The 24,731-nt window shown below is 41.5% G+C and overlaps 1 protein-coding gene across 30 annotated transcripts in view; it reads left to right on the top strand.

The window, feature by feature from the left end:
* Positions 1-23,975, top strand: part of MAGI1 (membrane associated guanylate kinase, WW and PDZ domain containing 1) — a 329,783-nt gene extending 305,808 nt beyond the window's left edge. For 10 of the 30 annotated variants that reach the window (XM_063164965.1, XM_063164949.1, XM_063164964.1 and 7 more), the window contains 9 exons: positions 1,860-1,951; positions 2,934-3,126; positions 7,499-7,792; positions 10,947-11,150; positions 14,765-14,855; positions 14,971-15,034; positions 16,029-16,175; positions 17,332-17,470; positions 21,101-23,975. In XM_063164965.1, the coding sequence (XP_063021035.1) occupies positions 1,860-1,951; positions 2,934-3,126; positions 7,499-7,792; positions 10,947-11,150; positions 14,765-14,855; positions 14,971-15,034; positions 16,029-16,175; positions 17,332-17,470; positions 21,101-21,801 (1,925 nt within the window). In that variant the 3' untranslated portion in view covers positions 21,802-23,975. Of the gene's footprint in view, positions 1-1,859; positions 1,952-2,933; positions 3,127-7,498; positions 7,793-10,946; positions 11,151-14,764; positions 14,856-14,970; positions 15,035-16,028; positions 16,176-17,331; positions 19,337-19,445; positions 19,535-21,100 lie in introns of those variants that run through there. The other 20 variants (XM_063164975.1, XM_063164973.1, XM_063164971.1 and 17 more) reach the window with 11 other exon arrangements.
* The last annotated feature ends 756 nt before the right edge of the window (positions 23,976-24,731 follow it).

Here is a 24,731-nt window from a genome sequence, read left to right as displayed (position 1 = left end):
TCTGGTCTGACATGGCTGGTCCAGCCTGGCCTGCTGTTCCCCCCAGCAGTGTTAATTGTGTAGCTGGGACCCAAACCAGGGCCATAAGGCATCACTCAGTGGGACTGGAGGGGTGACAAATGGGAAGGTGCTGAGAGATGCCGTGGACACAAGCCCACACCAGAGCTCTCTGCAGCAGCCACTTTACCTCTGACAGATCCAACACACACTATTAATTGTTTGGGGCCAGCCTGTGCCAAAACAGCCTGAGAAGGGCTGAGAGACGCTCCTGACTGTGTGTGCTTGTCACGCTCCCCTTGCTGAAGGCAGTGACAAACAGCAATTAATTCATTGTCTGGATGCTGTTGTGCTGCACGTCTGTGCGTGGCGAGCTGCCTTCAGCCAGAGGAGATGAGGCACGCAGGCACCCGGCGTGCTCATCACCCCAGCGCTCTGTAATTGTGTCTGGACAAAAATCAGCCTCTGATTCAGGGAGGGCACGGGTGTTAAGCTTGGCTTATAATTGCAGGTAATTAAAATGTAAAAATATTATCTGTAAAGCCAGCTTAAATGAAAATGTCGAAGCAGACGTCTATAGCTTACCATTCACCTCTGCGTTTAATTTTTAGTATTCCCAGTTGTTCAATTAGTGTTATATTTTAACTCATTGAAGAGAGAGCTTCAGAGGTAACAAAAAATCTGACAAGCACCGGGGCAGACCCAAATTTTTATTTTTGCAGAATAAGCACAGACAGTGTAAAGTCCAATTAGGACCCAATCTGACATTCACTGATGCCAATGGAAAACAACCTGTTCATAGATACAGAAAGCTAGATGATGTGTCATTAAACATGCTGCATCCTGTGTCTGAGGAGGCACTTTTTAAAATTGGATTCCTGAACAATATACTTTGGTTTCTTTGCTGAAGTTATAGGCAGCTGAATGGTAAAGCAACAGCTTTTTATTATCATTAATTATAAATTTTGGGAGGGGATCATTACAAAATTAGTCAATGTTACAGATACTATCCAATAAATATTAAATGAACCTGAAGTTGCCTTCTGATATGATATAATGTTAGCAATTAGTTATGCATTTTTAAAAAACGGATGAAAGCAAGCATGAGTAAGTTAATATAAAACATTGCTGTTCAACAGCGCTTCAAGGTTAGTGCTTCACTGTATGTAATATTCATTGTAAAAACCTTGCTGGTCTTCCATACTAATGAGTAGGTGAGGTAGGGATTTTTTTATGTTTCCAGCTGGTTTTATTTCTTCAGTGCTTTTGCAGAGCCTGCACACAAGCAAGTGAGAGTCAGGAGAGCTGCATTGCTTTGAGTGGAGCCCTTCTGATTTACACCAACTGGGGATCTGTCCCACAGTTATTTGAAGCAGAGTTGCTTGACAGATAGCAAACTATGCTTGGGAAAGTTAATTAAATAGTAGAAGTCATAACAAGTGGCTCTTCTGTCTCCCATGTAAGAGGAGGCAGCTGTATTGTTTCTGGCAGAGTAATTCTCTGCTGTACACATTTATTTATTGATGGTTTGGAAGAGACTCTTGCAATGGGTAATGATGCTAATATTGACAGAAAGAAATATTATAGTGATAAAGGGCAAGTCACAAGTAGATGCCTAGAAAGTAGAAACCAGTGCATAAATTTTAATGCTAATATAAGTAATAATCCTTTAGTATTTAAAACTATAAATGTTGATGGTTATGTCTCTTTTTTATGTAAAAAGGAGGTAGTCTCCAAGCCCATCTCCTTTAAAGGTTAAAATTGCATGGCACATCCTTTTACGTACATCTGAGTAGTCCTGATTTGGGTAAAAAGGTGTGGTATTTTGATTAAAAATGATCGTTTTTCTTCTTTCTCTTCAGTTCCAGATTATCAAGAGCAGGATATCTTTCTATGGAGAAAGGAAACCGGGTTTGGATTTAGAATTCTAGGTGGAAATGAGCCTGGAGAACCTGTGAGTATCATGTTTTAGTTTGTGGCATCTTTCAGAAACACAGCAATAGAATGTACAGCTGTCCAGAACTATGCTGTAGTATCATTGCTAAATAGTTAAATAGTTACTGGTATATATATATATATATATATATATATATATATATATATATATATATATATATATATATATATATATATATATATATGTATATGTATATGTATCCTGCATCTCCCTCCAAAATAACCCTAGAACTCCATAACTGAAATGTGTTTGGCTTCTCCTTTAATGATAAACCAAATAAAAACACATAGGTCCTTGGACACTGAGAACAGGATGTTCTGGTCATGTTTGCAAGTATTTTGATCTTAGAATGGCAGGTTCTCAGAATGGTCAGTTCTCTCCTTGAATTCAGTTAATTTATTTACCATAAATCCAGTGCCTGTGGGAGGTGTCATCCTTTCCTGTGCTGCACAGGTCACAGCTAGATAGTGGCAGCATGACTTTCCATGTTTTACCCTGCCAAAATTATTTTGCTCATTTATGAGAAGAGAGACCACGAATTTGTCTCATGTTAGAGTAACTCCACAGAACTCACTGAAGATAAACCAAGACTGAGTTGGAGAACAAGCGTGTGGAGCAGAGCTTGTAAACCCTGCAGGCAACTGAAAGTGTAACTCAATCTCAGCTTCCCTGACAAGACCCTCAGTGCTATTAACCATCTTCCTGTCTGGTCACTGTCTGGTTGAAGAAGTTTCCCAAGGCTATCTGTCCTTAGAGTGAATGGGCTGCCTAAAGAAACAAGATGTCAATTTATTACAATTTCACAACGTGCTGTATTCACGCAGAACTGCTTTCACAGAAACAACTTCCCTGACCAGCAGACATTTGTCAACAATTCCATGTCCCTCCTAAATCAGGTCCAACTGGGAGTGCCCCTTGCTTGCAGCTGTCTGTTGAGCTGGTTCTCATGGCTGTCTCTCCTGCTGTGCCAATTCCCCAGATTTACATCGGTCACATTGTACCGCTGGGTGCTGCTGACGCCGACGGCCGCCTGCGATCGGGCGATGAGCTGATCTGCGTGGATGGGACGCCTGTGGTGGGCAAATCTCACCAGCTCGTGGTCCAGCTCATGCAGCAGGCAGCCAAACAAGGCCACGTCAACCTGACCGTCAGGCGCAAAGTGGTTTACACAGGTAGGCTGCAGTATCACCCCGCAGGGGTGGCTTTTCTTGCCAGGATCCCATCTGTTCAGCAAATGGTCTAAGGAAAAAAAAGCTTCTAGTGCTGGGAAAACTCAAGGGATGGACTGTTATTTTTCCTCTTATGCCTGTTTTTAGTCTTTTTTGTTCCTGATCAAATAAGTTTTAAGTATTTTTTTTCCAGTCGAGACTCTCTCAGTTGGCTTTCCCAATCTCCATAAGGTTTCTGATAAAATGGGGAACTGTTTGGTTGCAATGAAAAATTTTAGTTTGACTTATGCAGCAGACACTGTGGCCAGCTGCTTGTGTTTTCTGTATACTTCCCAAAATAAATGCGCAGCGTGATAGTCACCCTTAAACTGGGAGTGAGGGAAAAGATGATGAAGAGTCCAGAGAGGGGGAGGCAAGGGCAGAGTGTGAGTGAGGGCTCTGGTGTGTGGTGGCTGCTGTCCCAGGCTCAGGGCAAGCTTCAACATGTAGTAAGGTGACCTCAGGATGAGAAACTGCAAACATTGTTGGTTCTGGTGGGCCAGGGTGTTGGTGTTTGTTGTCACAGAATCATAGAATGCTTTGGGCTGAAAGGGACCTTAGACATCATCCATTTCCAACCCTTCTGCCGTGGGTAGAGACACCTTCCACTAGACCAGGTTACACAGGTCTAGAGAGTTTTCTGTATGCTGAGTTACACTGGGCATTGTGTACACACTGCACAAGTGTAGGATCTAAATAAACAGAAAAGAAGCTGTGGTGGAAAGACAAACATGCAAAGAGAAGTGACACTGGTACCATTTTGGCACCCAAATAAGTGATTGAAAAACGTCATGATAGCAGAGAAAATGAAGACATGAGCATGAGCTTTCTAAATGACATGAAGCCATATGTTTAATAGTAGATAGTAACTTTTGAGTGCTGCCTGTCCCTTTGAGTCCCTTTAGGAACTCAGGCATGGGATTTGCTTTTACTCACTCAAAGAAAAGGATATTATATAGCTTTTCAAGTTTAGGCATCATCAGATAAACAGGCAGTCATGTACTTTGATCTTAGAGAGAATCAAAATAACATTCAGGTTAGAAATTAGGTCCTCAGTGGAAGGTAGGACTAGAAGAGTACCTCTGGAATAGCTCTGCATTCTTATCCAGGCCTGAGTTCCTTCTGCATAATAATAAATAAATGTTCACTTCTCATTTCTTTCTTTCTTCCTAGTGTGCATAAACACTAGGTTATGTCTCTCCTCTGACAGCCTGTCTTTAATTCCTGACCAAGGTCTGGTGTAAGAGAAGGTTTAGAAGAGCATTGGGAGGAAGGGGAAGGGCAGCTGAATTTTGGTATTGTTTTTGTGTGTAGATTTTGTATGCAGTTTTACAGCCTCCAGGCTAGAAATTACCATGAAAGATTTAGATGCCTGAGATCTCTCTTGATATTTCATTCAGAGGCATGTTACTGCACATCGAGCTATTTCTGAATCATTGCAAATGTGGACACTTACTCTAGGATAAATTATTCAGAATCCCTTCTTTCACCTTATATTTACAGGCTTTTAAATTTCAGCAGAACTTTGTGGAGAAGGCTGTTCCTGAGTTTTGGTCCCTTGTTCCTCCTGTCATCTGTATACCCGTAGAAAAAGATTGTTCACCTAAATGAGTACTCTCTGTTCTGAGATTCATGTAGGGGAAATTTTATGCTCCTGTAATCTTAATATGAAGAATGCTATGTATTTAGTACATACTTTTGAGTATATAAGCGCAGACAGGACTTCTATCTATGGATATTTTAAAATCCTTTTTTTTTTTTTACATCATGAAATTACAGGTTTAGATTTTGTTTGCCATCCATTTTCATGCTGATGCTTTTAAGATCTTCAACTTGATTTTGATTCACCAAATTGGAGAAGTGACCTGATTAGCAGAGGCAGCCATTCAGCAAGGACAAGTGCAATATGCTGCTCTCAGCTGCACAAATGGGCTGTGGAGAACAGGCTGAGTAACAAGAAGTGGAAGTTGTGGGCCACGAGCTTTGTACTGAGGTTGGCTCAGGTGAAGAAAAAGACTGTGCAGGGATGTAGGCAGGGGGAAACTCTCCTGATTTCCCAGCAGATGATGGCTTAGTGCAATATGGTCCAGCACTTCAAGAAAGACATATTTGAGTTGGAGAGAGCCCAACTGGAAGGAGTCCAGAAGACCAGGGAAAATAAGGAGAGCTCTAGAAAACATGGTCTGAAAGGAAATATTGAACAAATTTGGATTCTTTAGCTTAAAGCAGAGGAGGGGGAGGAGGTATTAAACTTCCCAAGACTATAAGAGGCTGCTGCAAAGAGGAAGGGAATAATATGTTCTCCATATGCCCGTTAGATAGCACTAGGAATAATAGCCTTATGTAGCAGCAGGGAAGATTTAAGTCAGATATCGCAACCAATAGATTGCTTGGGGAGATATTTAACAGCTGATTAGACAAACATCTGTCAGGACTGATATTAGGTATAGTTGGCCCTCACTCGAGCAGAGTCTGGACTAAGCAATTTTTTTGAGATTTCTTCAAGCCTTGTGGTAGCTGATTAGATTTTAAACTAATACCCCTTCCAACTTCAGTTGCTGTTGAACACTTGTTTAATATTAGCATTAACAATGTTTAATGTCTGCAGCAGACTGTACAGATGATAGTTGCTGGTTCTTCCATCCAGAAATGCTTGGTTCACAAGTTGTTTTGCTCATGTTGAGAGATTGTTTTTGCTAAAGATCCCATTAATCAAAGGCAATCAGTGCACTAATTGATAGCTTTCAGTTTAAAACTACACAGAAGGTGGTGTTGTGAGATATGACTGCCTCTCCTTGTGGGTTGTGCATATATATGTACAACATACATATGGTTGTACATATATAACTGAATGGGGATGCAATAGCAAGAGGAGGCACCTTTGAACCAGTGCAATCCAGGTTTAAAATGCCGAGCATCCAAGCACGCAGCACTGCACTGGTCTAACCAGGCTGCAGTTTGGCAGTGGATGGCTTTGGCTGAATGAGCACACACAGGAGAGGGTGGGCAGTGTGGACAGGGCCACCACCGAGCAGAGCCATTGAAAGCATGGCCATAGATCGGTAGCCTAAAGCAGGTGATTTTCTTTTACCCTTTTCTCAGTAGACACCTCTCTCCAAGCACTGTTAGGAAAATTAATCCACAAACATTAGAGGTTTATGTCCAAAAAGGAGACAGAGAAGTCCTTTTACTTTATTAAAATAAAGGGAGAGGCCATGGGGCATTCCCCTGGGATCTCTCAAATTTTTGGAGGATGCAGCCTCTGTTTTGATCCTAATTTCCCAGCCACATTTCCCTTCTCTCTTTCCCCATTGGCTGAGGTACTTGAGAGGTACAGACTTCCCAATATGCCTGATACCAAAGATTCCCCTTTAATGTATAACCTTCTCTTTTAATTTTTAATTCTTATGGAATTTAGGGGTTTTTTCCCCATTGTTTCTTTCATCTTTCAATGTCTAATTTCATTTATCAGCAAACGTAAAGTTTATTTGTAAAAGCAAATATCTTCTTCCATTCATCAATCAGTGGAACCCTTCCCATTATTTCTTTTATCTTCCAGTGCTAGTTTTATCTACCAGCAGACCCACAGCTTGTTTGTAAAGACAAATTCAATATTCCTTTCAGCACTAAATGGTGTGTTGGGGAAGATGAAACAGGAAAGCCCTATAAGTATGATTGCCTGGCAAAAGATTTTGAGAATATAGAAACTATAAGCAAGATTGAAATGAAAGCAAGCTTTGAGATACCTTAGTTACTGAATGATGAGAAAACAGTGGTGTGGCCAGCTGAAAGTAATCCCCTTTTGATGAAACAATACTCTCTGCTTGCAGAAAGGTGCAAGGCTCAGAGCAGACCCTACTAGCTTAGCAGAAAGAGTCCAAAGAGTAGTTTTTAGAGTTTAAAATGTAACACAGTAGGGCAATGTAATGATTCTTATAGGCTGTATATAAATGCTGTAAGATTTGTATCTTGTATTAGATTGGTTAGTGAGAATTAGAATATTCAACACAGAAGAAAATTTATTGAATTGTAACAGGAACCTCGCTCTCTTATCTTCTTATCCTCTCTCTCTCTCTTTCTCTTTACCACTCTCTTTACTTCTCTCAGGCCTGCTCCGAGCTGTGGCTGGCAGCTCCCAGCAGGGCCCTGCACCCAGGCCCTTTGCAATAAACCCCAAATCCCAGCAGGGCCCTGCACCCAGGCCCTTTGCAATAAACCCCAAGTTCCAAGCCCTGCCTTCAGAGATCTCTCATCTCCATCTGTCCTGCCCGTCTTACCCCCATCACTCCTACACTGGTGCAGCCTGCTCCAACACTCTTTCTTCTCCCCTCCCCAGTTCCCAAGGCAGAGAATGAAGTCCCATCCCCGGCCTCCTCCCACCACAGCAGCAACCAGCCGGCCTCGCTGACGGAGGAGAAGCGGACGCCGCAGGGCAGCCAGAACTCGCTCAACACGGTCAGCTCGGGCAGCGGCAGCACCAGCGGCATCGGCAGCGGCGGTGGCGGCGGCAGCGGCGTGGTCAGCGCCGTGGTTCAGCCCTACGACGTGGAGATCCGCCGCGGAGAGAACGAGGGCTTCGGCTTCGTCATCGTCTCCTCCGTCAGCAGGCCCGAGGCGGGGACGACGTTCGGTGAGTCCCGTGGGTTTTTGGTTGCACCTCCAGTGAGAGGCAAAACTTGCAGCCTGAGGAGGTGGGTGGGGATCTGTTTGGTTAAAAGTCATGATTGTGCCCCAATTTATGTAGTTATAGCAAAATCAGAGGTAAAGACTCCTGGTAAAGGTAGGTGTTGCCTCCTGGGTGTTGTTCGGCACTGAGTTGAGAAAAGTGAAATGACATCCCAACTTGAAGAGCTAAAATGTCACCGATGCAATTCCTGATGCTCACTTTCTAGGAGAGCCTCTCTGGGTTTTGCTCTCCCAGTGATGCTGTTTGCCAGTGCAGAAATATAGCAGGTGGAATGAAATATGTCTCGTGACGGTGGAATCAAGCCAGTTGATTTAAAAGCAGTAATGCTTAAACTGATTAACTTCTCTTTGGCAATCAGGGTTATTCTGATCATCATTATGTTGTGAGCATGCTGGTAGCTGGAAAGTTTTAATTAATACTGCTTCCTGGTGAGACATAAAATGGGGAGTACTGTTAAAAGAACAGGATGTTTCTTTTACCCATTTGACCTCTTCCCAAATGCATTTCTTCGGAGTAGGAAGAAATTAAGTTAGAGCTATGTCACACGTAATATCCTGACCTAATAAAGGTGGCCATGGTTTCTGTCTCAAGACAGTCTTTCTGCTAGGCAGATATCCATTTCCAAGGGCTGCTGCAGAGGAGATGTACATGAGCTGGTTTTGCAAATATGCCCAGAACAGCCTATTCTCAAGCAGAAGTGTCATTGCAAGGAGGAAACCAGTCAGAGATGCTATTTTCTTCCCTTTCCATCTCCTCCAAAAGGAGGCCAGAGGCAACATCCACTTGTACTTTGTAAAGGAAGGTGTTCCCTTAGTCTGTGGCACATGATAGGGGTGGAGGGAAAGGAAGGACAGAGCACTGTCCATCCTCACAGTGCCTCCCACAGCAGCACTGTGGTTTGCAGAGAAAATGCATTGCAGGCTCCCTGTGCAGCTTGAGTGCTCTTGGGGCATGCAGGTGCAAGAAGTGGCCTTTCCTCACTCTCCTAGGCTTTATTTCTGATATTTCTTGCCATTACCCATCAGTGACACCCTTAGTAATACATCAAGGGAGCACCACCACCTTTGCTGGTATTGACAGAACAGGCCATTTCTGGCTCTGTTCTGGGAAGTCTGGCAGCAGAGATTTCAAGGGGGAATTCTGTAGTACAAAACTAGTGCACTGAGTTCTGTCAGTTCTCAGATTCTAGGCTCTCTCCCCCTGTCCTTGCTGCTGGAAACTGCTCTTCCAAGATAGGTGTTTTGGTGCCAGGAGACAATGGTGTAATGTAAAAAAAGATCCAACTGAACACAATCTAGAACAGAGAGCGTGCTTTTATCTTCTGAACAGATTTGCAAACTTGTCTAAATAACTTTTACTGTATGAAGATTATGCTGTAATTCTTTTCTGCAGAGAAACCCTGACCTGAGGTTATTAAAAGTTGTGTTTGCTTTAGCCCAAAATTCTTGCTAACTGGAAGTTTTCTGTGCAGGGGCTCCCAAGGAGATCTGTTGATCTGTGACTGTTTTTCCTTTAATTTTTTCAAGTATATTCAGTTTTTTCCTAACACTCCGCATGAGATGTGTTCCCTCTGCTGTCTGGTGCTTGCTCTGGACCTGCTTTGTAGTTTTTTTCTTTCATGTGTAGTATTTAGAGATGGGCCAAACTGGTTCTAAAACCCACCTTGGTCACTTTGGTGGGCTCTTTCATCTGTGTTTAGTGGATTGGATAGAGTAGAGACTCACATCCTCAAAACGATAAACTGCAAACTGGATGGGGCTTTGTATTACCAGAAAGAAAAACTTTCTAACATCCTGGTAAAATTAAAGACAAAATAAATAAAGAAATCTCCCTCATGTTTGTAACTAATATAACTAATATTAACACTTTCTGCCAGTTTTCATTGCATCTTTCCAACCTCACATATCCTTGTCTTAGCCTTTTCTTCTTTATGGTCTTTCTAGTGTTGTCATGTGTATGTATCTCTAAAACTACTAATCAAATAAAGACTACAGCAGAGATGGGAAAGTGCATCTTGAGGGTGAATGTATTGTGGATGCAAAGTGTGAGATGACCAGTGCTGTGTGCCCCAAGGCCTCTTGCCCACACAAAGGAGCTGTAAAAAACCTCACTGGATTTATCTGAGTGATGTTGTATATCCCCTGTGTCCCAATTCTGCATGTTATGGACAACCTAGTGTTTTAGAAACAGAACAACTGCATGGAACAGGAGGAGAATTTTGTCTCCAGAACACATTCATCCTAAAGTGCTCTCACTCTGTGTGTCAGACATCTCAATGGTTTTGTGTGTGGTTTTAGAGGTATTTTAATGAGGAGAACCTTCTTCCTTCTTTGTTCCCACCTGGTGCATCTAAGATCATAAAAGAGGAAGGGTTAGAGGGTTAGTAGAGGCTGAGGTGGGTGCCACCACCAAACAGGTTACCTTTGTCAGTCTTGGCCCATCTGTAGTGGTCCTGTGCCTTCCCTGGTAGTACCTTTATTCACAATGGAAGAAAAGCGTTTGATGTTGCTTCCCCATGCAGCACTGGTAGAGTGGGTCTGTGTGGTAGATAGGGAGCCACACTCCCTCCTAGGCCTAGAATGATTTTATCTTTCTAAATTGAGAAAGAACAAAACATTGGCAGAAGCTTGAACAGCAGTTGGCTTAGAGAAGGACTGACACTGATGTAACCTTGGGGGAGGAAAGTTGAGTTTTCTACAAACAGGTTCAATTTTTTTCTTCAAAAACAAAATCAGATTTGGGTTATGATGGAGCTGCTAAGTGCAGTTGTAGTCAATAAAAATTGCACCATTTATTAACAGAAATCCACTTGGGGGGAGTTTTGAGGGATTAACAAAACACCTTTTTGTGGAAGAAGTAAAGTGTTGTGCACTCAACTAGTTGATTGCCAATGTTTTGAACACTGGCAGCAAAGCTATCCTATAATAACTTTTGCTTGATGCATTAATTAATTAACCCTTAACCTTCTCTTTCCCTTTTCAACCCTTTTTTTCCTTTTCCCCTTCACCATATTCCCACATACGTAAACAATAAAAAAAAAAACCAAAACCAAACCAAAACAATACAAAAAAAAACAACCCCCAAACCGATACAAAAGCGGGAAATGCATGTGTGGCCATGCCTCACAAAATAGGTCGGATAATTGAAGGGAGCCCCGCCGACCGCTGCGGGAAGCTGAAAGTCGGCGACCGGATCTTGGCCGTCAATGGGTGCTCCATCACCAACAAGTCGCACTCAGACATCGTCAACCTCATTAAGGAAGCGGGAAACACCGTCACCCTGCGCATCATTCCAGGAGATGGTAACGTATCTGTTCCCTGCTCTCTTGCCTCGCCCTCTCCTTGGTGCTGTTCCCCGGGATTTTTCTGTCACTGCAGAGCCGTGGAGGGGTCGGTTTCCGCTCCCGCTGTGGGAGTTAGTGGTGAGGGAGGTTGTGAGTCTCCCCTAGATTTATTTTTTGGTTATTTTTGTAGAAGTGGTTGGTTTTTAACAGGGAGGTGCTAATTCAATATTAAAAAAAAAAAAAAATTTCCGTTCCATGCATCTGCCTAAAATGATCTTCCATAAATTTGATGGATCTCTCGATACACTTTGGTTTGATTCTTAGTTTAATAATGCAGCTTTAGAATATTTGGGAATCACTTGTTAGGATGTGTGATTCTTGAAGCTTTGTATAGACACAAGCAGGCTGTAGAGTAAGGAGATCACAGAAAGAGATAAACACTTTGGCATGTTTTAAGCTGTTTCCAAAGCAGATTTGCTTTTATTCTGGGTAAGTTGCTTTGGGAGCAAGCTCAGTACATTTTTAAATGACTACTTAAATGGGGATGGTTCTGAAGTTCCATTTTAAGAGTTACCCTAGACAGAATCTCACTGTTTCAGATGAGAGGGAATGTGCAGATTCCCTTATTAAGTTGACACTTGGTGCTGATTTAAGGTCACTGAAGTAGTTAATAAAAATAAGGATCTGTGTTATGTGTCAGTTCCATTAAATTAATCCCTGGTTTGATCCCCAAATAGGAACTGATCAGAAACCTGTTAAAGTATCTGCAGCAGAACTAAAATTGCTGTGGTTCTAAATTCTGAGTATTTTCTTTGTTTATTGTGCTTCTCTGCCATGGATGGGTTCAAAGTGAGAGGTCTTTGGGCAGAAACCTTTCCACATTGCTCCCCACAGACCAGGATGAGAAATGATCTGGTTATAAATTATTTCTGTTTAGGATGATCTCTTTTGCAGAAAAGCTTTATTTTCCTACTGTCTAGTGAGTACCAGGTCAAATGCTATATAATCCTCTGCTGCTTGGAGTAAATAGGGTGTTCATGAATAATAAAATGGCTGTGAATCCAGCTAACATCTGAGCTGGCCTGTGCATGCCTGTTTTGGAAGATAAACTGAGAGAGGAATTGTTCATTACCTGTATTTTAGTCTCTGATAAAAAGGAGGGTGAATCTTTAAGTAAATAAAGTGCTTATTTTCTAAAAAAGCAAAATCATCTGAGAACTAAGCAACTCCTAAATTATTTAAGAATTTTTTAAGAATATAACCTCCTGACATAAATGCTGAGCCAGTCTTGCTCATGCAATGATGTGTCCCAAATATCATGTCAATTGCTTAGGTCAGGGAAACATGTACCTGTGATTGACATCACGTATTCCTGGAGGAGATGGAAAGCTGTTCTTTGGGGAAAGGATCAACTCTGCTTTCATAGCAATTCAGGCTTTGAGTCCTTTTATTTACTGTCACTTTGAAATTCCAAGTCAGAGTGCCAACTTTGCATAGTATTACCTGCATTTATTTTCCAAAAGACAGTAAGACCCAACACCCTCAAAATCTCTGAGGGGTTTGCTCTAAAACCCCATGAGATACAAGAAATCTGTCTCAATGTTGTTTTCTTTTTGATGTCTTTGTATGCTTTTCTTGATTTGTTGCTTTCTTTTGTTTCTTTTTGAGTGCTTTTTTGGCAAATATAAATGGTCTGTGTGCTTCAAGGAGGGGGGAGCATAAATCAGAAACCAGTTGTCAGATAAACCTGAAACTGAGGTGCATCACAAGACTCACAATAAACTCACACTGCTAATCTCTTCTAACATTATTAAAAACGCCAAGAGTTTTTGCTTTGTAATAAGTGTTGCACAAGTTAATTGGCACAGATGACTGCAGGATTGTGTTTGCAGTGAAAGGATGATGCTTTAAAACACTTCCAGCAGATTCAAGGATACAGAATGCTGGAACAGGACAAGCTTATGTTAGGCATGTAATTGGTGACAGAGAGTTTTAGGGCAGAGCAGGACAAGGAGTCAATGAAATGTGTAAGGTTTAGAACACGTAATTATAATTGTAGTAAAGATAATTTTTGCTGTATTCTGTTCCAGTTTTGCATGGTGGCTGGCATGTGTCCTGAAGCAGTGTCTAAAACACTGGCAAAATTATGCACAACTCCAGACTCATGGGAGAGGGTGGGCTAAAGATAGATGCAGTACAGTGGTGTGAAGATACATCTGTACCAAAGATGTGTTGTTGCTCTGCTTGATATTATTAGTGTGACCTACTAAAGGGTAGGAATCTTACATTCTCTTTGAAGCCCATCTTCATCTGATCTCCAAATATTTGTGGAAGATTTCAGAGGCTTTTGTTCTGGATGAGTACAGAACACTTAACCATGTTTTGGGGTTTTCTTGTGTAGGAGACAGATTTTGACATCAAGGCATCTTTACAAAATAAACAGAATTATTTCTTAAACCCCAACAGTGTAACTACACGTAGGGACATCCTCTGACACAAGCCAGCTGTCAGTGGCACATCATCTCAAGGGTGTGGTTTGGTCATGCCTACACTGAGAGGTGCAGGCAGACCCAGGAGCCTCTCTTGCTTTCTGAGCTGCTGGACACAAGCCAGCTCTGGTCTGGAAGATGTTTCAGCTCCATATGCTGAGGGTTTGGGCATGTTAACTTGGGCACAGCACTGCAGGCAAAGGAGCTGTGCTCTTGTTGCACCCATCTGTTTAAGTGGTTCTTCTTTTCCTCTGACCCTTTTCCTGAATTTCCCTTGACATGCAAATAGCTACAGAAAGGAAAAAGCTTCCCCTTATCTAGACATCTCCAGAATTAATATCAATGCATGAAGGAAATGAAGTTAAACTCCCAGGATCCACCACATCTCAATTCAGGCAAAAACCCTCCCATTGATACGATTTTGTATTACAGCTGGACTCTGTTTAATAATGGCAGTTTTCTCCATAGCCAGTAAAATGAATTAGTGGATGCCTGTAGCTTGAGAGGCAAACAAGGGCAGGGAAGAAGGCCTTGTAATTTTATCTTGGAGACCCAGATGTCTCCATCCAGTTTTTGTCACTGTTGTCTTAGTGGCTGTGTATTCAGATTAGATTTCAGTCTTGAAAGGTGGATCATGGTCAGTGTTTTGTAGGCACTTGCAATCTGTGGATCTGTCCTGGGTACAGTGGGTGTAGACAAAAAAGGGGGTCTCCTGTATGCAGAGCTGTTCTGCAAAGGAGCAGCTGCCTGTCAGTGCAGTGGCTTTAGATACCACCAAATTAATCCACCCAACCTACAATATTTAGAGACTTCATTTGTTGGAATTCATGTCTTTAGATAACAGACAAAACTTTGTTCAATCCTTCTATAAGTGAATCTTCATGAATGTGTCTAATGGTCTGGGGGTGGTTCCAATCCAGATGTCCTAATTTAATTTTTTTTTTCATTTTCCAGTTGAGTGTACAGTTTCATATACATACTTATTATATTAATTTGGGGAATTAAGAAATTTGATCCCATCTCCAGTTCTATAAAAACAATGTAATGTTGCTTTTCTGTGAAATGCTTTTGCAAAACTCTTTTTTTCTTTCAGTGAATAGCCCGTGGTCTTCCCTCATAATAAAAACAAAATCTATTTTGCAGAATCCTCCAATGCTACTTTATTGACCAATGCAGAAAAAATTGCTACAATCACAACCACACATACTCCTCAGCAAATACCACAGGAGACCAGGTCAGATTGTTTTCTTTGAGGAGGGCATCTCGACATGCCCTCTCTTCAGTTACTTCTTCATCACTTTCAGGTCCCATGAGCTGTATTTTTCCTCTCTCCCTCTCATTCATTGCAGCAGGAACAACACCAAACCAAAGCAGGAATCCCAGTTTGATTTCAAACCACCCCAAGCAGCACAGGTAAGGAGTACCTCTAGTTGTTTTGCATACCACAGACTGTTGTTTCCAATCTGCTTGAGGGCTGTGTTTAAATAGTCCCCTTGAAAATTCCTACTGGGAAGCTGCTCTCCCTCAGTCTCCCGAAAAGAAAGAGGAATTTGCTGATTAGTTTCTTAATATGTGTTGCTGTTGTTTCAGCTGAGAAACTTTTCCAACACATTCTCATCGAGACTTTGAGGGAGTAAAAATAAAGAAAAAAGGAGCTGACATTTTTAGGGCAGTAATAATTTTTGTGTTTGTTTATTGAATTGTCTGTTGTGAGGGGCCTCTCCAGAAACTATTGTTGTGTGCAAATGATAAATTCAGAGAATAAAAAAGAGGAAAACTTAATAAGGGGCGATAGCTGGAGTTTTCCAGCTTGCACAGACGGCATCTTATTATAAAGATTATCTATCTCACTGTTAACTTTCCTTGCCACTGGCCATCCCAGAAGTAACATCTTCCATTAGGGACTTCAAAACATTCCCATAATAGCATTTGAGAAAAACAATGAAAAGGCTTCTGAGCTTCTTGCTAAGGAATAAATGATGTGGTACCAACACAAAAAGCCAGCACCATGGCACAGGCTCACCCCAGGTGCCATCAGACACTGCAATAAAGCTGGTACTGGAAGGAGGGTTGTCCTTTCTTTCCTCGTTGGTAGAACCTTTAACCACCTTCTTAAAATGTCCCCTCCTGCCCTGGGCACAGGAGGTGCTGTGCAACAGGGGTGCCCAAAAATGCACCACAGGACATGGCCAAGCCCACTCATTCCAGCAGCCCTTCACCAACCACCAGAACTCCAAATTGCAGAGTGGGGTCTGAGGAAGCAGCAAATCCTGGTCTGCATGTGAAAATTCAACTGATTTTCCATTTTTAATTATTACCAACAAAGCATTGCTTGAATAATTCCAACATGAGAGTGGAGCAGTACTTGACTTTCTGTTCAATTGGATGTTTGCTGTCTTCTCTCCAGCAGGACCAAGACTTCTACACTGTTGAGCTAGAAAGAGGAGCCAAAGGGTTTGGCTTCAGCCTGCGAGGTGGCCGGGAGTACAACATGGACCTGTACGTGCTGCGGCTCGCTGAGGACGGGCCTGCTGAGAGATGTGGCAAAATGAGGGTACGCACCAACTGGCCTCAAAATCACCTTGCTTTGGGATAAGCTGACTTCTCTCCCTCTCCCTTCTGCTGTTCTAGCTAAAAGGGAAATTAAATGTGAACTGAAAGTGGTTTCTATTTACTGCTGCTGATGGCATCTGTCACTCTTGGTGCACTGTCTAGAGCAGTGTGTGTTCAGTGGAAGATTTCACCCCCTTCTTCCAACACTGCTTTCCAAACTCTAGTACATGATCTGTTGTTTAATGCCCAAGGGCACGTGTAGCTGTGAAAATGGAACAGCCACAGTCTTTGCCTGCTAGTGGGCAGAGAGGGGACAGAACATGCCCAGGGGTTAAAAAATTACAATGTAAGTTCTGATTAACATTAATTGTTAACTTCACATATCAGCTAAATGACAAACATTCTATAACAAGGGCATATGTTTTAAAATGCCTACTGAAGAAATAATTGGACAGGCTTTATGTAGTCCTTGGACCTTTGTTGGAGAATGCATTATAACTTTCCCACATATGTCATTGTCTCCAGATATGGCATGTGAAGGGCATTTTCAAAGTTCTTATGCTAGGGGTAGATCTATGGGTCCAAAATTTTTGCTGATGAAAATATGATGCAAAATCAGTGCTGCCCTGTGGAATTCAAGGCTTTGACGAGCTCTTCCATGCCATGTTTTCTTCTCCTGATAAATTATTGTATTTGCAGAATCAGCTTTGCTGATTCATAGTAGGTATCTATATCCAAGTTATATATCTATATCAAACTATATCCTAGTTAGAAACAGACCTGAAAAAGCTCTTTGAACATCCCAGTTGGAGCAGACTGTGAAACAAGCAACCACTTTGACTGAAGACTTTATAAATAATCAAAATAAATAAAATAGCACCAGTTCTAACACTACTGTTGAGCAATACAGTAATAGCAAAGTGATTTTCAGAACAGCAGTGAAATATTTTGATACCTCAAGCTTTCTCCATCATCTTCATGTCTCCCAGACTCCTACACAGTAGGCACTCACTGGAAGGAGTTGGGCAGGTTTAGCTTCACCTGATGCATAGTTGTTCCAGCCATAGTTGTTCCATGGCCACTGTCTTGTGGTATGCTGGTAGGGACCCTTGTGGGAACTTTTGTTTGTAATCATAATCTCTTTATTGCATTGGCAGATTGGTGATGAAATCTTAGAGATCAATGGAGAAACTACCAAGAACATGAAGCACGCTCGGGCCATCGAACTGATTAAAAATGGTGGCCGCAAGGTCCGCCTGTTTCTGAAACGTGGAGATGGCTCTGTCCCAGAATATGGTGGGTCAAACTATGAAAACATTCCTTTCTTCCCTGGCATCACTCCATGAATATTTGTCTCAAGATCTGAAGCGGGAATTCTTTTTTATTTTCCTTTCTCACCAGTGTCTTACCAACCTTTGCAACTTATAATTGCCTCGCTTATGCTGAATTTTCTACACATTTCATCCTTTGCTTGCTTCCATGGACTTGGGGCGCAGTGTAAGGCAAGATCATCATAGCAGTATTTTTTGGTGATCAGAGAGGAAAACAAAACAAAACAAACCTTATTGTCTTGTCCAGCCAAAAAAGGAATGTTATTGAACTGTGCCAAACTGTTTCTCAGCGGCTGAATTGTTGTTTCACATAGGTCTCCTCTTCTAATCAATGCAAAAACTGGGATCCCGAGTTGCTATTCTGAAGCAGTGATTTATCTTTTTTGGTTAGGTTTTTCTCTTAGTTCCTGTCTGTATCCATAGACATGAATGCTGAGATGGCTTATGAGATTTTTGCCTTTCCATAATATTTATGTAAATATTTATAAAGTTATTTGAGAAAAAGAAGGGGAAAAAAAAGCTTTACTGCAAAAATATATTGATTTGGCCTCCTGAGCCCTTTTCTCCCCCCTTAAACAGTCTGCTGGTTTCAACTAGTTCATTTGTAAGGTCTGAAAAGGTGAGGAGGTTATGAAAAGGTGCTCTCATGTCTGTCTTGGGGGAAACAGTCAGTCCTGGTTTCTTACTAAGAATTGCATTAGATTTCCTTTTCTTCCCCTGGAGGTTGGATTGCTGGGTGGCTTAACTTAGCACACTATTTAATATTATAATTATGTCTTATTTATTTGAGATAATTGTCAAATATTGTGCCCTCGATGGAGGGCTACTCCCAACCAAAGGTCTTTGAGGTTTCTATAGAAACTGATGATTGAAGGGATGTCCTTTATACTTTCCTCCCCGTATTTGGGTTATTTCTGTGTCAGTGAGTTCTGTGTTTATCATTCTCTCCATGCCCTAACACCAGAAACAAAACCCTTCTGCACAATTTATGAACTAGACTTTATTTTCATTTACTGTACTATGTTTGAGAGTTTCTGCTCAGTCTGCTCATTATTTAACTTAAAATGACCAATTCAGAGTATAACCAACAAACAATTGAAGTGTTTAACGATATGGAAGGGAAGCTGTGGGTTTACACTTCTGTAATATAAATAGCACACCAGAAGGTTCAATGATGGCACTGAAATTCTGTAATGTTCTTTCTACTTTTGTCTTTTCCTATACTCCTTTGGATGTACAGTACTGTATCATATGCTAGACTGCATAAATACCCTGTAAATTAAGTGCTTCACTTCTCAAAGCATATGTCTGTTGCACTGAGGATGGAAATCCATCACCAATTTTCTTTTGGCTAATGCTAACCACTAAACGTTCGTTCTCCAAGCAAGGATTTAATATACAGGGGTTGCACTACTGTAAAGAATATCCTTGTAACATTTGGGACTCCTTTCTCTCTTTGTTCTGTTCGCTGCAGTCGCAAATGGTTCCTCTAATAATGTTAAGTTCCAATATTTTTCTGACTTGATTGGAACGTGCTTCTCTATGAGGCTGTATATTTTTGTAATGAGTTTTGTACTTATTTTTAATGTTGTGGTCTCTGGTGGACTTTATTTTTCGTTGTTGTTTGATTGTTACTGTTTTTTCTATGACATTCTGTGTCGCTGTTCCAGCTGTCTTTTAGAATGGATGCTCTCGTTGTCTGGGTTATTGAATCACCTCTTAGATGTCTCTTTATGTCACAATAATAACAACTGCTGTCTTTGCAGCCTTATATTTGGGTGAAGCCTAGACAATCTGACTGGAAAAATAAACTTTCTTTATTCTAAGATAAAATATGAAGATTTTTCTTTCTTTCATCTTTATTATAGGGAATCTAAATTTTCTACTTTTCTCTTTCTCTTTCTCTTACCTTTCTTGGTGCTGGGCTCTTCCTTCCTCAGCGATGATACCTCCTAATATCGCTGCATGTATGAGAAATGACAAGCTCGGGGAGTCTTGCTTCTACCTTATGGGCCATAATCAAACTACGGTTTGTAGCTAAAATCAATATTAGGTGTTTTTGTGCTGTGGCCTAATTCCCTCACATTGCTTTTCTGCTTCGCTATATTCTATATGTACAGCAATTCATCCCGAACACCCTGCGTCCCCCAAATTGTAAGTACACACACCACAGGACATGTTTGAACCTCGCTTGTACCTTGTGTGAAAGGCAGGTTGCCACAAGCCACGTGCTTACGGCCACAGGAAAGCAGCGTGGCCTCAAAGTGCTCATAGAGCAAAACTGCCCACGTGTGAGTTGCAATATGGGTTTCACTTGGAATTCACAAAAATCACAGCCCATGCACACACCGGCCCTCCCAAGCTCAGGACTGGAAGTGCGACCAAATGGGAGACACTTGGCATGGTGGCAGGAGGAATGTAGAGTGTTTGGCTTGGTGGGAGGGAAGGCAAAAAGGAGAAAAAGAGGGGGAAAAGAAAAAAATCTGTCCTCACAAGTGTTTGTGAGAGTTTTCAGTCATTGCCATCAGGGCACTCCACCACAAGGTGGGTGTTGGGGTGCAAGTGTAAGAAAGTGGCTAATGTCAGCCAAGCTGCCACGAAGGAGTTACTTTAAGAAAGAAAACAATAAGCAAATAAAAGCAGCACTTGCATTAAGGCAGCACAGCTACTTTAATGTTTTTCATGTTTTTAATGAATCATTCATAAACATCCATTACAAATGACGGGAGTAATTGTAGCTTAGCTGCAGCAAGGGCTGGGGTTTAGTTTGGATGTTCTTTTTCTACTTCTGCTTTGCAGTTTGTCTTGCAGAGGCAGCTCAGCTGTATTTTACCTCAAATAGGACATGAAAAATAATGAACTGGAGATTAGATTTGAATCAAAGCCATCCTACATATTACAATATCTTTCCATTGCTTTGATATGAAAAAATCATAACTACTGTCATCGTTGTTTGAATCATTGTGGCAAAACCAAAATCTACCCTAGGACTTTACATAACATGGTACAACTAAGTGAGATTAAGCTATGCCTTAAATGAAATGGAAATGGCATGATTACAGTCTAATTCTCACACCTTCAAAATTTTATTTTACAAGGTGAAAACTTAATAGTCAATTCTATTTTCTGTACATTTTCTACTATTTGAACTGAGGCCTCCCACACCTGGAAGGCAGTTCTTTATAATGTCTTAAAAGACAAAAATTGTTTCCTAAAGGCCCTCTTTATTGGAAGCTATTAAAAAAAAAGCAGCCAACAACCTGAACTACAATGGTTTTTTTCCACTGGAAAGAATATAGTATAACTGAAACATTATGAATTGGGCTCGGGGAGAAATGTAAAGTGCCCCATGCCCAGAAGAGCATAAAGATGAGATCAGCTTGGACCAAAACATGGCTAACGATCAGAGCAGCACCAGTACTAACCTGTAACTCTCGTTGTTCACAGTTAAATTAACAAAAGCCTCGGTTAGCCTTCGCTGACTGCTTTAACAGTTGTTTGTTTTTGTCACTAATGAAGTCTGAAGAGTGCTAAGTGGTGTCACAGCGCCACAGAAGGCGTCAATACCAAACCCTTTGCTGTTATTTTCTTTCAGACCCCAGCAGTGACAGGAACAGTCCCGCCACAGGTTCACAAAATGTATCGGAAATGAAACCCGCGCCATCCGACCGACGGCAGCACCCATCATCGGAGTCCAGTTATCCACCAGACCTTCACAAATCATCACAACATGGGGACAAGCGGACTTACGTTAGAGACCTAAAAGGCAGCAGAGAGTTTAGCAGACATCCCAATGAACACCACACTTGGAATGGGACTTCTAAAACCAACGACCACGTGCCAGGCAGGAAGACGGAGAGGTCGCTGGAGAGGAGGCACGAAAGGCAGCCAGAGAGGGCGGTGGTGAACGGGCAGAAGAGGAGGTCTCCTGAGAAGCGCAGGGAAGGGACAAGGAGCGCTGACAACACTTTGGAGAGGCGGGAGCGACTTGAGAGGAGGAGAGAGCTCTCTCCTGAGAGGCGCAGAGAGCGGTCGCCCGGCCGGCGGCGGCGGTCGCTGGAGAGACTCACGGAGCCCAGGAGGTCCCCTGAGCGGAGAAGAGAGAACTCCCTCGACCGAAGGGCCAAGTCGTCCGACCGGCGGAGGGAGAGGTCGCCCGAGAGACGGCTCAGGGAGGAACGAGTTGGCCACCGGGAGAGGGAAGAGCCCGGCTGGAAGCACGAGCCCAGCCGCAGGCACCCGCCCGAGCAGCGCAGGCGGCCCTACAAGGAGTGCAGCACCGACCTCAGCATCTGAAGGGCTCCCCGTGGTCCCCGTCGCCTTCCCCACACCAAGGGAGCAGAGGAGAGAGTGGAACAAACCTGGCTTTCGCAGGCGACGAGACGTCCGCCACCTGCTGATCCTACAAACCGTTTATGCAGATGAAATCTTAAAACAAAAAAAAAAAGCGTTGTGCCTGATGTATAATATTAAAGAAAGTATTTTTCAGTGTATTCTTTTTTTTTTAATTACTTGCCAAATGTTGGTCCTAAAGGATTATAAAATTTTGTTTCTACATTCTTTGTAGATTTCTTAAAAATAATCCCTTTATTGGGCTACTTTCCCCTCCTCCCCAATATAGTAAGTGGGGGTAGCCAGTAATATAATATAGGCAAAGGATTTTATGACCAAGTTTGAATAATTTGATCCAGACTGTTCTCTAGTGACTCACTGCTACACTGTATGTAGAAAATTTTTTAAGGGTTGGGGGTGGGGAAGGAAGAAAATTGTTCATCTCAGTAGGAATGGAGCGCTCCTGCTGAAGGAATTAAAAAGGAAAGAGACAAATGTTCCTAAAATTACAAGAACTGTTTGAAGAGACTACTGTTTCAATGAAGGATATTTATAATAATAATAAATAATTAAAAAAAAAAAAAGCAACCAAACCCACACAGCACAAGACGATTTACAATAAGTAATTTGTAGTTTGTTCCATGAACAGTTTATACTTTCAGGCCCCCCTGGACAGGATGCGCAGAGGCAGAAGGACTGGTCAGCACCATGCCTGTGTCACACGCTAACGTGGACTGTTGAGCTCTCATTAGCCTCAGCAACATGTAACGATGATCTGTCATTAAGGCAGCAGCCCTGCTCATCTCCCAGCTGTATATGGACAGCAACCCCAGCATGCATGGCATTGTGTATCTGCTTGGAAGCAAGGAGAGGGATTGGGATTCTGGGACAAGGCGCAATGCGGTGGGAGCACAGTCCCCCTGCTCGGAGTGGGTGTATTCCTTCTGCTCAGGCCAAACCAGTGGGCTTTCATTTTGCCAAATTCCAAAAGCTCTCAATTCTTCTTGCTCTGTATTGGAAGGGTTGGTTTTTCGTTGTTTTGCTGGTTCATCCTTACTGAGACAAAAGGAGTGCACTTGCTGGGGAGGGAAAACAAAAAAACAAAAAAAAAAAAAAAAAGAAATAAAAAAGTATCAAAAGAAAATCACAGGCTAAAAGAGGCAATCAGTGGGACAACCTGGTTGTGGAAGCCTATCCATACCTGATTATATGCTGTAAATTTGAGTCTAAGAACAGCAGAAAAAGAGAAACCTGCAAGGTTCTAAGTTGTATTTTTAAATTTGCAAGCTGTGTGGTAAGTCTGCTGTAGCATTGGTCTAAGATTTAATGGATTACTGCCTAGCTGAGCCAAAATGTTTGCCGTTACTGTTGGACCACTAAAGTAAGCTGCTGCTTTTTCCAGTGCATTGGTGTGTACATGTATACTGACTCACATCCTCCATATGAACACAAAACCATTGCAAGTCTATCACTGTTGTTGCCATGGTACTGTAAAAACAAAACCAAGAAAGAAGATGGCCAATCATTGTGTGTACAGTTGAAATTGTAATTAATAGAGCCTGTTGGAAAAAACCACAAAACTGTTGCCTTTTTCTTGTATAAAAGAGGATTTATGACAAAATTTAGGTGTGAGGAATGTGATTAAGTGTTTATATTTCTAAAAATGGAAAAAATTTGATTCAGGGGATATATTTTAATGTAAACTGAATCAGGTATGTAAAGCTGTTTTAAAATGGGAGACTGTATCAGTAATTCTAAAGCTTTTGTTGGTTTGAAAATATTTCTTTCTTCATGGTGGGCCTGCTTATGTATTATTAAGCACTTGTATGCAGTCTATATTCTCCAATCATCATTTCTTGCAACATGCTATAGGCAAAATGCTCTTTTCTGTGTCGATGAAAAGCAGTATGTGGGCCAATCTTTTTTATAAAACACTATGCATATATAAATACTACATTGTTCATAGCTTTATTTGACTTAATTGGGTTTATACATAACACTAGGATGAGTAGATGTGGACTTACCCAGTAAGAGCTTCTTTCCTTGGAACAGACACTATGTATATGATGTAGCAACAAAGAAGGAGAAAGTCTGTGAATGCTATTTTTATTATCAAATAAAGTTTTCCATACAAAGCATGCATGCGAGTGTAGTGATAAGATAAAGGAAGAACCACACCTTAATGTTACTTATTCATCCCTGCCTAAATTAATAAAACCATAGGTTATGGTCACCAAGGGCCATCTATTAAATATGTATTAATCATCCATTAAATATATATTATCATTTCACAAGCCTTAAAGCAAAGTTTCCCAGTCTTCCAGGATAAAATTTCTTCCCCTAAAATAGTCAGAAACTGAAGGTTTAGTGAAGCAGGGTCTGTAATTGTGTCTGAGGTTTGTGTCATTGATTCTTTATAACACATAAGCACATGTGACCAGAAAATAATCAAGGCAGCAACTGGAGGTTGTTGGTGCCATATATAGATATAGATATAACACATATATATGTGTGTGTGTATGATGTAAGTGTATATACACACGCACATATATATATATATATATATATATTATGTATCACCAAGGCTGTAGGTCGCCCATCTCTTAGTTCTTAAAATGCAGAAAGACTTTAAGACTTTTAAGGTTGAAAAATTACATAGATTTTTAAAAGAACTTTTAAATCTTGCATAGTTTAACAGGCTCCATTCATCTATTTATCTGAAACTTCAAGCAACCTGGTGGGAGTCCTGGCAGCTAGAGAGAGTAAATGGTTGAAGGATTTGTATTTCCAATCACAGGGATTTGTCTGGTGCAGCCTGAGTCCTTGAGGGTATGGATATTTTAAATTTTAATCTCTTATGATGATCAATGCCTTTTTACTCTGAAACCATTTTG

This window comes from Melospiza melodia, chromosome 10 (genome assembly GCF_035770615.1).
Source record: "Melospiza melodia melodia isolate bMelMel2 chromosome 10, bMelMel2.pri, whole genome shotgun sequence".
Taxonomy (NCBI): domain Eukaryota; kingdom Metazoa; phylum Chordata; class Aves; order Passeriformes; family Passerellidae; genus Melospiza; species Melospiza melodia.
This window is presented reverse-complemented; position numbering and strand designations above follow the sequence as displayed.